At 44.0% G+C, this 13,267-nt stretch overlaps 1 protein-coding gene across 1 annotated transcript in view; it reads left to right on the forward strand.

Moving 5' to 3' along the window:
* The window catches only part of LOC123637270 (interleukin 18 receptor accessory protein), a 37,280-nt gene extending 25,062 nt beyond the window's left edge, over positions 1-12,218 (forward strand). The window contains exons 6-11 of the mRNA XM_045550324.1: positions 2,688-2,753; positions 4,222-4,345; positions 6,154-6,305; positions 7,440-7,577; positions 10,490-10,663; positions 11,447-12,218. Of these exons, the coding sequence (XP_045406280.1) occupies positions 2,688-2,753; positions 4,222-4,345; positions 6,154-6,305; positions 7,440-7,577; positions 10,490-10,663; positions 11,447-11,931 (1,139 nt within the window). The 3' untranslated portion in view covers positions 11,932-12,218. The remainder of the gene's footprint in view (positions 1-2,687; positions 2,754-4,221; positions 4,346-6,153; positions 6,306-7,439; positions 7,578-10,489; positions 10,664-11,446) is intronic.
* Positions 12,219-13,267: the final 1,049 nt, after the last annotated feature.

Raw genomic sequence — 13,267 nt, forward strand, 5'->3', positions numbered from 1 at the left:
GTGGCATAATCTGCTCTTCTCTCATGCAAAGGACACCTTGCACTATCTATTGTATCTGTTTCAATCAAGCCTTCTCTGTCATCATTCCTGTCTTCCTCATCGATGCATTCATTCTCACATTTATTCTTTCCCACACGAATATTTACTGCACATCTAATATGTGTCAGACTTGGAGCTAAGGATGTAAGAATGAGTACCTGAACTCTTTATCTAGCCTCTAAGGACTTACCATTTGGGGAGCAGACAGGTGGGAAGTAGTCTACCGCAGTACAGTATGGCGAGAGAAAGGGGAGCAGTGGGCATATGGGAGGCCCACCGGACCCAAACCTGGGGAAGCCCACCCAGTCCAGGTGAGAAGAGCTAGCTCAGTGAAGGTGGAAGCTGCCATTCCAGGGTGAGGGAGCAGCACAGCGGTTAGGCAGGAGATGAAGGAGGGCATGGTACCATCCAGAAAGAGCAGGAAGGTCAGCTGAGGGGGAAGGTGTGGAAAGGGACTGACCTCACACTGTTCTAATAAGTTTGGATTGTATCCCAGGAACAATGGGGGCACACTGAGGGTTTTAAGTGGGAGAGCGTCATGAATAGATTTGTATTTGAGGTAGATCCCTCTGTCTGTTGTGCAGAAAATGGGTTTGAAGAGCAAGAATGGAGGCAGGGAGAGGAGTCAGGAGGTTACTGAGGTCAAGCAGGCAATTGCTGAGGGGACCTGAACTGGGGGATAGTGGGAGACGGCATGAAGTTAGGAGGCTTATCTGGAAGCATTTAGTGATGGGAGTGAGGAAGGGAGAAGGAGGAGCCAAGGATGAGAGCCAGGTCTTGAGTCCGGCAAACAGGCAAACTTCTTGCAATGTACTGAGGCTGTCAGTGCAGAGGCCGACAGAGCACAGGGCTGGGGCGCAGCAGGTGTGGGTCCTGTCATTAAAAGATGCCTCTGGGTGCTCTGTGAGTAGACTTAGCAGAGGTAACGAGAAGTGCCTGGAGGAGTGAGTCAACACAACATGATGATGGATTTTGTGTAGAAAATAGGAGAAAGAGAGAAATCAAGGATGCTTCAGGTTTCTGGCTTGGATAAGTTGGTAAATGTTGACACCATATAATAAGCCTTGAACATGCTGAAGAAAAACAGGGTCTGAGGAGGAGATTAAGTATGAGGCTTGGAAAGTCTTGTAGTCATCCAACTCATGATGACAAGTGGGTATTCGGATAAACCAGCCTGCTGAAGTTCTGGCTGCAGAGGTGAATGTGAGAATGACCAACTTTTCCATGATACCTACAGCCAAGGAACTGAATGAGATCACCTAGGAAGTGGGGTTAGAGAGAGAAGGGTCTAGCATCAGGCCCTGGAGTATCCCAATACTTGGAAAGGTGGGGGAGAGGAGGAAGATCCCCAAAGGAGCCAGGACATGAATATGAGAACACATGTCGGTGAGTGTGTGTCAGGGGAAGGATGGGGACGAGAGCAGGGGAGGAAGAGACATTGATGATGCAGAGAGAGAAAATCACAGGCACCACGGCCCTTCAGGGAGGGGTGAACTGTACTCCCCGGGGGGAGCAGGAAGAGTGAAAGAGCACTAGGAGAGAACTGGGGAGACAACTGATGTGCAAAAGAGGCCCAGAGGAAGGGGTGCCCACAAGGACACAGAGAAGTGAGCACAGAGGTTGAAGGAGAGTACAGGAACATGGGTTTGAAAAGGCAAAAGGGTCTTGAAGAGAGCGTGGCCAACAGTGCCAATGCTGTTGAGAGGTAAAGTAGATTAAAAACTCAATTGTGCCCAGTGAATTTAGGTGCCAGGGTGTCACTGATGACTTTGGCCAAAGCAGTCTCAGTGGAATGTTTGGAACAGAAATAAGACTGCATGGCAGGTGAGGGAATGGAGGAAATGAGCACAGAGAACTCTTTTTAAGAATTTGGCTGGGAACGAAGGAGAATGGGTGAGGCAGGGATGGAAGGAAGAGGGTGTTTTCTCTTTTTTAAGACAATGAGACTGAGCATTCTGAGCATGGATAAATGCTGATGGGAAGAAGGGGAGAGAGAGAGAGAGAGTTAAAGACACAGGACAGAGATGGTGTAATTGCAGTAAGGTCCCTGAGAGGTAAGAGTGGGTAACATCGAGAACAAAAGTCCTGAATTTTCCTTTATCAGGAGATGGGACACCTTCAGGAGGAAGTTTGACAGTGAACGCAAATGGAAAGTTTGTGGCAGGAAGCTGAAGGGTAAAATTGTTAACTAAGGGCTGGATTCTCCTTTATTTTGAAACAAAACAGGAGTTTAAGGATGGAGGAGGTGACCTCAGATCTGCTTGACTTGTACAGTATCTCAGGTGGATTCTTCTTTCTGTTGGATTACTCAGCCAGAAGGCATCAAAAAGAAATCTAGGAGAAGCCCAAGATGGGGACTCGAGTCTGCAAGGGATGAGCAGGATTGGTGAGGAAGAAAAGGCACTCAGGCAAATACATATTAATCAAAGACCGACGTTTTACTAACACCTGCAACCTGATGTCACAGTCATTCTGGGGACAAGCTTTTCACATGGAAACTTGAGTTCCTAGGCTTGTGGATTATGGATAAAATTTGAAGAGGGCGATCCAAAACATTTAGATCAAACTGTGGCCATGCACCCACATCTTCAGCAAGCAGGCCTTCAGATTTCTCAATGCAAATAATGATTTTTCTTGTCATCTTTTAGTGGAAGACACTAATCTCAAACCAGACATTCTGGATCCCATCCAGGACACACTGGAAGTAGAACTCGGTAAGGTGGGCTTTATCATCCTTGAATGACATGTGCTTCTGAGAGCAGGTCTAAGTGTGATATAAGGAAAAGAGCATCGGCCTTTGCAGTCAAACAGAATTGGGTGTGAATCTTGACTCAGCCACTGACTAGTTTTGTGACCTTGCACATTTACTTAATCCTTCTAAACCTCAGTCTTTAAATCTTCAAATAAGTATCAAAACACTGATCTTACAAGGTTGCACTGAGAAATAATGGGACAATGTATGCTAAGTGGCTGGTGCATTGGACATGATGGATAGATTTTAGATTCTTTCTTAACTCTCTGCAGGAGCAGATATATATTGGTTAGGTCCATTCAGTACATCTGTAAATGTACCAACCTGAGCAGCATTAACCCTTATGAATATGATGTTTGGTCTGGCCTTTAAAATCATTGCAGTGGAATACTACAAGCCTTGCTCAAACAATTTGCATTCTGAAACAGTGTCTTCTGTTGGGTAGAGGGGAAAGTGACTTCCCTGTGGTCTCCTTTTATTTTGTCAATTTCAATAACATCTATATCTTTCCACACAGCCAAATAAGAATTGCTCTATTTAAAACCAATTGCCAGTTGTTTCACTAAAATAAGTGCTCTTTTACCTGCGAATAAAAGATTTATTTTTGTATGAGTAACTGTAAAAGTAGATATTATGGTGTAAGATCAGTAGGTGGCAGTAGTGGCCTATCTGGATTGCAGAAATTGCAGTAGCCATATGGGCAACATCACAAGAATGGAAGGAAGGAGAAAGGAGGAAAAAAATAAATTAATTTGAAACAGTCAAGTTACATATGATGGGATTAGTGAATTTAAGGTATCACTGGTGAAAAAAACATTAAGGTGCAACGGTGAGTTTTCAAATGGAGTTCCTAACCATTTCATGGTTAGATAGTAAGTGTGAGTGAGAGCATACCTGGGTAACCCTCATGGAGAAAATGAGTAGAAAGAAGAAAATCTAATAACACGTGTGCTCATCCCTAGGGCATTGTTCAGAAAAGCATCTGAATATCTAAATAATTTTTTTCTTTAAACTACATGCTACAATAACCTCTTGATTTTCCTTTAATACAGAAATATTGGTTAGGAAAACGTTTTCTGTTGATGCACCTTGTTACTCAATGGTGTTGAAGGCAGAGCTGGTCACTGAAGCTCCCCGTTTTCCTAGTGTCTCTATCAAGACTTTTAGTGACATGATCACACTCATCTTCATTTTATGAACACACAGTTACATGGTTGAGATATCAAAATTACCCATTAAAGACAAATGTACCTGGTTTTGTGTGTTTCTGAGCGAGAGCTATGTAGGTGTTTCGTTATTGCTGACACAACTGTTCTATCTGCAAACCTGACCATCAGCAAACCGTTTTCTGGGCAAGTCTCCCCACCCCTGCACAGGACAAAGCATTCTCATCACTGCCTTCCTGTTTTCTCTGGCCTCTGCATTTTTAGGAAAGCCTTTAACTATTAGCTGCAGAGCACGATTTGGCTTTGAAAGAGTCTTTAAGCCTGTGATAAGATGGTACATCAAAGATTCTGACCGGGAGTGGGAAGTCTCAGCACCTGAGGCGAAAAGGTAAGAAGAAAATTCTTGGACTCTATTCTCTGTAACCCAGAGGAGAAGCTTCCACCGTTAGAAACTTCTAAAATACACACACAGAGTCCACGGTGTAGCCAACAGTACCAATTAGTGGTGAAAATAAAAGTACAGAAATACAAAGTGAAAAGGGCCACAAAATGAAATATTTAAGTTTTTTTAAAACTCAATTTGTAGCAACATTTGATGTGGCTGCTTTAAAAGTCAAGCTATGAAGCAGACAGACATACTGACCTAGGCTTCAAGAGAAGTAGCACGTCCAACAAATGGGAAAGAAAGCCCCAGCTCCCATGTCACTTGTGTCATCCACTCAGAGCATGTGGTGAATTCAGGGTCCCAGGTGCGTGGAGCAGTGTGGAAAGTGTCCAAGGGAAGTGGCACCATTATAAGGAGTCTGGCAAAAAAATATGTGAAGTGAATGAGGCATGGTTGAAGCAACTTAACTTGGAAAATGAGAGTCAGAGGTTGGCTCTCTGTCTTGAAGTACTTGGGAGCTATCATGTATTATGAGAAATTAAACTTAGTTTGCTGCTCTCTGGAGTCCAGAACCCAGTTCAGTGGTAAGAATCAGTGGTGAGAGGTTTTGACCAATAGAAAGGAAAACTCTAGACGTTCAGAGCTAAGCAATGTCTCAAAAAGTTAGTCTCCAGTCCTCAGAAGGGTCAAAGAGCTTGGGTCCAATCATCCCCAACCAGACATATGGCTAAAGGATGCATTCTCTCATTTTTCCAAGATCTCACCCAAACCAGGAATCTATGCATTAAGTACCCTCTCCTGATTTTTGCAACATTTCAATGAACAAATGACATCATTTTGAAAAGTATACATCATTACAAAAAATAAAGGACAGATTTTGATAACAATAATAAAATTTATCGAGAATTCCTAAATTCAGGGAAGTCATTGGGGTCCATTGTAGCCTGACATTACATTAAAGTTCAGAGTAGGAGAGTATGGCAAAAAGAGTATACTTGATGTCACCCACGCTCGGGTTTGAGTTTCTTCTCCATCTAGTAGCAATGTGACCCTTAACCCCAGCGAGACTCCATCACCCCATCCATAATCTATGGATAATAATGTCCACATTGCAAGGTCACTGTAAGGGGCAGATACAGGCAGGGTGATATGCTTATCACAGTCAGAGCAACACAGCCTAAAACATCGTCCCCATAAACATGATTTCTTAACGTGAAGACACATTGCAGACTGGCAAAATTGTGAGTAAATGCCAAGACTCACAACTCCCTGGATGGGACAGAATGGTGCATGCCCCGGAGTCAGGCTGCCATTCCCAAGTGGTGTGACCTGGGGCTGCTCACTCACCCTCTTTGCCCTTTTTGTGTCGCTGGCTAAGTTGCGATGATCGCATCATTATTTGGTAGGGTTCCTGGGAGGTGAGGAATGGAGGAAATTAGAGAGTCCATATTCACTGCTCAGAAGAGTGCCTGGTGCCGCGGGTAAACCCTCGGTAGGAATTAGTCATATTTAATATTATTCTTACAGTGGTGTTATTATCTGTTCTTGTGGGGAATTGTTAGAGTTAGGAAGGTCAGATGAGGCCCCCAAATAAATTACATCTTAGTGTAAATGCTCAGTAGAGTCAACAATTTAATCAAGAATGAGTCCTCTTTGACCATCTTACATTCTTATGGATCTTCTTATACTATAGATCTCACAGTTCTGAAAGCCAAACTGGTGGCTGCTTAGGAGAGTTCCAAATGCTGCACGTGGATGTTATTTTATGGAACTAAATGAGTGTGGTGTGTTTTTTTTTTCTCTTTTCCCAGTATTAAATCCACTCTAAAGGACAAAGTCATTGAGCGTGATATCATCTTGGAGGAAGTTACTCAGAGTGATCTTCACAGGAAGTTTGTTTGCTTTGCCCAGAACTCCATCGGGAACGCAACCCAGTCCATCCAACTGAAGAAAAAGAAAGGAGGTATGCCTGGAAGGTTGTCCCAGAATATATGCAACCGCTTTTACTTGAGGGGGGAGGAACTTTCCTAAAGAATAGTAATAATGACAATAGCAATTAACATTCTCCAGATGCAGACATTGTTCTCAGTGCTTTGTTTGTGTTAACCCATTTAATACCTTGACAAAAGCCAGACGACAAGTAAATTGCATATTAGTGATCCAGAGCCGGTCCTCTTAAATAATTAATGCTCCGCATATGGGGGCTGTGTTGGAAAAGCCAGTCATTCATTCATTCACTCACTCATTCATTCATTCTACAGTACCTACAGGGCATGCCCTCTGTGGCAGGCATTGTGCTAAGACCTAGCTCCCTTTCTAATTTTCCTTTCCTGGCTTGCAAGTCCAGAGAACATGATGGATTCATGTTCTGATGGATGGAGAATGGAGGCGAGAAAGAGTAATCTTGCTCAGTGTTCAGAATGATAATGTGTAGATCACAGACTGTAGCCTTTTCAAATGGTGGAGTGGAAATTCCAGGTGAGAAATAGCTTTTAAATTGTTTTAAGAAGATGCCCAGAGATGAGGTTGATATCATTCATTCATTCCCTCATCCAATTAATAGATGACTATAGTACAAGCAGGTTTGACTGTGTGTAAGGCTCCAGCCAGACAAAGTTTGGTCCTGGCTTGTAGTGGATGCTCTATAGAGGTGGCTTCCCTCACTGGGGGTGTGAAGGGGAGCCCTGTGTTGGGTACCAGGGAGGGTGCAAACGTAAGCCACAGGTGACTCCAGGTCTCAGGAGGTTTAAACTTAGTAGGGATGTTAATCCATGAAAATACTTTATAGTATACAGTGCGAGAGATGAAAATGAGTTGTATGGAAGTTTACAGGGGAAAAATAAATCAACTGGCTACAATGTATTTCCCAGGTCGCGCTGGTCAGGAATTGCCCATTCCCCTGGATCTAGAGTCTATTAGAAGATAGTCCTCAAGATGTGATTTAAAACATTCCCAGGTTCGAGAGAACTGCTGCCAGTGACAGCGATTTTGATAAAATGATGGGGCAGGAGAGGGCGCTGGGTGGGCCACGCGTCCTGAGTGGGCTCGGCCAGGACTGGTGCCTCTGCACCTGCTCACGGCTGCCGTGTTTCCCCAGTGCTGCTCCTGTACCTGCTGCCGGGCACCGTGGTGACGCTGCTGGGCGTGCTGGCCGCGAGCGCGCTGCTCTACAGGCACTGGATTGAAATAGTGCTGCTGTACCGAACCTACCAGAGCAAGGACGAGACGCTCGGGGGTAAGGCCACCCCAACAGAGGACCCTCTGACTTGCCCTCTCGTCATTGACTTAGAGCAGGACAATAGAAAATGCCATCACTGCCCCTTGACTTGTTTCCTCAAAGTTATCGTAGGTGAGAAAACTTCAGATGCCTTCTGCCAGCCAGGACAGAGCTTGTGAGAGGACCGCAAGAAAGGGGGGGCCCCTGATGGATAGAGTCATGCCCCTGAGGTTTTGAGACCTTCCTCCAAGTCCGGTGGCGTCACACTGGGAAAGGCTGGAGAAACAATGGTTTTTTTCATTCCGGTTGCCAGGAATCTTGTAGACAATGCTATTGTGAGACATGCTGGACTTGAGAATAATCTCTCTGCTAACCAACCTAAAGCAAGATGTGCAAACAACTTAACAACTCTGTGCCTTAGTTTCCTCATTCATAAACTAAAAGTGTAATAGCATCAATCACGAAGGATGCTGTGAGTGTTCACTGACATATTATTAAGACATGTTAATCATTTAGAATGGCACCTAACATGCAGTAAGCACTCAGCATGTGCCAGCTGGTGCTCTTAATATTTTTTGAGGACTGGAGCATATGTCCATCATGGCTATTAGCTACTTTATTTTTCACAGCAATCCAATGAGCCAGGCAGAGAGAGTGAAGTCATGTGCCCCAGACTGAATCGCTGTCAGGCATTAGAGCTTGGGATTCAGGCCCAGGTTGTCTGGCTTAAGAGTTTCCATCAGCTATTACTTCAGTTAGCCTCCTCTGTACAACGAGAAGCTTTAAGATGCTGGAAATGCCTCCAAAAGTGGGAAATCCTGCAAAATGCAAATACTATTACTATTAATAAAGTATCTGTCAATTTTCCCACAAGACAGGATAGTCATGTTCATTAATGTTTCCTTCTTTAGAATAGAAAAGCTACTTCTGTTTTTTTCTAGACCTGGAATTCTCTAAGGTTATGATGTTTGCAGTTTCAGTAAATGATTCTGTTGCTTGGAAAGAGCAGAATCCCCTTCTGCTGGATTTCATGGGTAATTATTTATCTCACTGGGAGGCCTCTCCAAACTCCAGTGCCTTCTCCACACTAGGAATTCAGTGAGGAGCTGTCAGATCCCTGGGGAAAGGGCGAGTAAAGAAATGCATCAGCTATATCTTTCTTTAGACTAATTACTGAGAATAAATGCTAGAAATCCTTAGGCCAAAAGTGTTTTTAAGATTTATTTTTTTTAAAAAATAGCTTTTTCAAATGGAGCAAAGTATTGAATCCATGCCTTAATCGTTTCCCTAGGCAAATTCATAGGTCTTTTAATGAAATGCTATTTACCTTAAGATTCTAGAGCTTGCGTAGAAGACTCAATCAACTGTGAAACATTTCAATGTGTCCTTTGTTTTTCTATTTTGCAAGACAAAATAGTAATCAGATCTGGAGGCAGAATCGGGTTTTTAAGCACAGTGCTGCAGTGCCCTCTGCTGGACAACCTGATGTTTTCCAGCAAAATGATTGCTTTGAGGTTAATGCTAGTATTTAAAATTTGACTACATGATGAGTGCCAGGTGCACTGTCTGGAGAATGAGAACGGACGCGCTTGGGACTCTGACTCGGGGGGATGGGTGGGACATGGAAAATGTATATAACCTAAACTTATGTACCCCCATGATGAGCTGAAATAAAAAAAATATATATATAAAAAAAAAATAAAAAAAAAAAAAATTTTAGAGACCTAGAGTGCTAGAATTGTGGAGGACCAAGGAGGACAAATAATACTCACTCTCTAATTCTATGACTAAAGAAATTTAGTTTCCAAATTATAGAAAAATAATAGTTTGCTGGGGTTTCACATGATATGGAAGGAATATAGGCAACTCAGGTGTGTGACGCATTTACAGCACAAGGCACTTGTACTTACCTGCCAGCCACGCCCGCCCCTCGAGTTTCTCCTTTGCACCTGCATGATAAACTGCCTCACAGATTAGCCTCCTGGCCTCACCGCGGCTCTTTGGTGTTCTCCTCCCTTGACTCTTGGACCTTCGTCTCGGGTAGCTGCACTTCCATCTGCTGAGGCCTCTTTTCAGATCCAGCTTGAGCAGATACACTGCTAAATAGCATCAGACACCAGCGCTATTGTTTACCACCTCGTAACAACCCTTGACAGGGCTTGCGGGAAAGTGAAGTCCAGTGAGTTAACCTCCGGAATTTTCTACTTCTTCCAGTTAGTTCCTTAGCATGTCCCAGTCATCAATGTGCATTTGTAATAGTATAGTCAACAGAAGCGTATGAAATCTTTAAAATACCCTGTAACAAAGTCTATCATTTCCCATTAGAAGAGAGGGGAATGGACATTTATCTTGGGCCTGCTAGGAGCCAGACGCTAAGTACTTCGTATACATTATCTTATGCTACCCTTAAAACAGCCCCCTGGGGAGTTAATGTTACCCTCATTTTACATATGGGGATTCAAACATAGGTGTATGAGCTGTCAGCTCTCCAAGGAGGTATTTTTTCCTCCTACGGATGCAGTGTGCTGGGTGTTAGCAGTACTTTGCTCAATGGATCTTATCACGCTTTGATAGTGCAGTCTGCTCTTTGATGTGTAACTAATGAGACAGAAACACTGCAGATGCAAAGAAGGCTCAGAGGAACTCCCGAGTACATGATATTTAATCATAGAAGGCCCCAGCTGTTTGATGTAACCTCAGTGACGATGCAAGAGTGCTTCATAAATTAGAACTCGATTGTGGGTGGACAGTCAATACCACTCTGCCGCGTGGTTTTGAAATGGACGCAGCTGCTGCTGTTAATTTTTCAAATCAATTTTGTAAGGATCTCAAATCTTATTTACCATACGTTTCAAGCATGTATATGTGTACCGTGATTGTAAAAAAAAATGTAAACGGCTTACATTTTTTTTATTGTCCCTCTTCCTCAGATAAAAAGGAATTCGATGCTTTCGTATCCTACGCGAAATGGAGCTCTTTTGAGAGCGAGGCTGCGTCATCTCTGAGTGAAGAACACTTGGCCCTGAATCTGTTTCCTGAGGTTCTGGAAAACAGATATGGCTATACCTTGTGTTTGCTTGAAAGAGACGTGGCCCCAGGAGGAGGTAGGTCCTGCAGGCCAAGAAAAAATACAGAATAAAAAGGGCCGTTAAATGCATGCACTTTCTAAGTGTTTTCTGTCATCTTTTCTTTTGAGATATACATCTTTTTGTGAGGTTTCATGAACTTAGAACATCTTGGGCAACAACACAGAAAAATATGTATTCAAGTGACCTGCACCATCATCATAAAAAAAAAAAATCCACCTTCAGAAGAAAATAATAATAGGAGGCCCTAGGAAGGCCTTCCAGAACAAAGATGTCTTTCCTGGCTTTGCAGCAGAAGGTTGCCTCTGTTGTCCCAAACAGGTGCCCTGCTACCCACCATCCCCAATTTCTGGGACTCTGCCCTCCACACACCTAAGCACAGTTCAAGCAGGCTTTTCAGGCCTGGGCCCAGCCCTGGCCACCGTGGGAAATCCAGACCTCAGGCTGTCCTGGCCTCCCTGGCCTCAGATACTCCCACCTAGGAGTCTGGGACATTCCAGGACCCCTGTTACTCCAGCTTACTGAGTTCCAATGTGCTTTGCTTCTAGAGGAATTGGCAATTTGGGGAGTCAGATCACAAAGGGAGGAATGTAAAATTGAGGGTCATTGGGCACTAGAGTATATCTTCAACTATCAACAGACTTGATACATTAAAAGTGATAGCGTAAGCCTGTCTCCTTTCTGCCTCATGCAAGAGTACCCATTACAACAAACTCTCTGGATAGATCTGGGAGATTCAAGGTTATGGTGACTCATGGTTTAACCATTTCAATTGAAAATATTTAAATTCTTTATTTCCAGTCTACACAGAAGACATTGTGAGTATTATTAAGAAAAGTAGAAGAGGAATTTTTATCTTGAGCCCCAGCTACATCAATGGATCCTCTGTCTTTGAACTACAAGCAGCCGTGAATCTTGCCTTGGCTGATCAAACACTGAAACTCATTTTAATTAAGTTCTGTTGCTTCCAAGAGCCAGAGTCTCTGCCTCACCTTGTGAAAAAAGCTCTCAGGGTTTTGCCCACAGTCACCTGGAGAGGCTTAAAATCAGTTCCCCCCAGTTCCAGGTTCTGGACCGAAGTGCGCTACCACATGCCGGTGAAAAACTCTAAAGGATTCATGTGGAACCAGCTCGGGATTATCCCAAGGGTGTCTTGCTGGAAAGGACTCAGTAAAACAGAAACCACTGGGAGGAGCTGCCAGCCCAGCGAACAGTGGAACCACCTCCCTTCCAGTCCCAGGGACAGAGACACTGCTGGACAGAACACACAGCATGGATCAGGCTGATAGGAGATTGAAACAGTTTTCCGACAGCCACAAGCAAGCCTGACAGACACTGGAACGAGACTCAGGCTGTGGTTTGGAGCCTTTGATTTCCTGGACTGGACAAAGGGGGAATAAATCCCCTAGACCTTGTGTGTACTCAGCACACAACACCCCCGAGGTCTTCCCAGTGGTCTGAGCCGAATCAGCAGGTGCAGCTGCCTGGTGGCCATGGACTGTCACATCTACCCTGTATTGTACATATGACTTCATGTACACTTGCTGTCAAATAAATATTTTATTAGAAATGAGTGATTTAAAACTCTGCCTAAAGCATTTCTGTAAAGAAGGCAATTTTTACTCCATGTTCTCCCATCAACTCTGGAGCACAGAAAGTAAGTATCAAAGGTAGAGACCGATGGGACACAGAGCAGACAGGGCTGTTGTTAGTTTCTACTGTGTCCTTATGGGAGGTGCCCCCTCTGGGGGGAAGGAGCCCTTTCCTTTGGGCCGATGCAGTCTGTGCCAAGATATAGGCTTGAGGAGAAGGGTAGGGTTAATCTTAGTTTCTCCTTGTGCTGTTGGTCAGAGACTTTTGTTCTGGATATAAAGTGTACAGCCTTACCCTGGACATAAAGTATACAGCTTTACCCTGGGCTGCTGGAAATAGGAGCCAATTGGGCCAAAATTTTTAGGCCAATGAGGACACAGGGAATGTGCGAGCAGTTCCATACAACTTAGGCAGTGGCGAGAGTCAGCAGCCATGCTAAGAGTCTGGGAAATCAATGTATACACTGGTTAGAAGGCAGCGAGAGTGGAGCTTGAACAGGCTTTAGTCTGAGCCGTTCGCCTACCGTGTGCTTCCTGACCTAGGGGTGTCAGTTTCAGCCCTCCTAAGTAATGGAGGGATGGGCTGGAGGGCTAAGTAGTTGTTCCTGATAGACAAGGCTAATCTCATTCTCATAATTTTTTTTTCTTTACGAGAGTTCAATCTGCAGTTAAAATAGTGTTCTAGTCATATATGGATATCCTACCCTGATACTCTGTCCTCCCTGATGGAATGGAGTGATTCATCATTTGAACAATAAAGAAAAGCAACTTTTGGACTCATTCACATGTAATGGGTCACATCCACCCAATGTGATCAAGTTCAGAGTGGCTAAAAGTCACGGCCATCTGGCCACTCCTGGTGCCTGTGTGCAATGCCCTTCTGCCCATTCTTCACAGAGGCACCCACATCATAAAAACCATGGTGGCTTTGGCACCAAGCAACATCCTTGTTGGAAATTTCAGTGATAGAGTTAACGATGAGTTAAAGGGTATAAATTACTCCTGGAGGAAGTTTCTGGTGGGAAGGATC

This window comes from Lemur catta, chromosome 4 (assembly GCF_020740605.2).
Source record: "Lemur catta isolate mLemCat1 chromosome 4, mLemCat1.pri, whole genome shotgun sequence".
Classification (NCBI taxonomy): Eukaryota; Metazoa; Chordata; class Mammalia; order Primates; family Lemuridae; genus Lemur; species Lemur catta.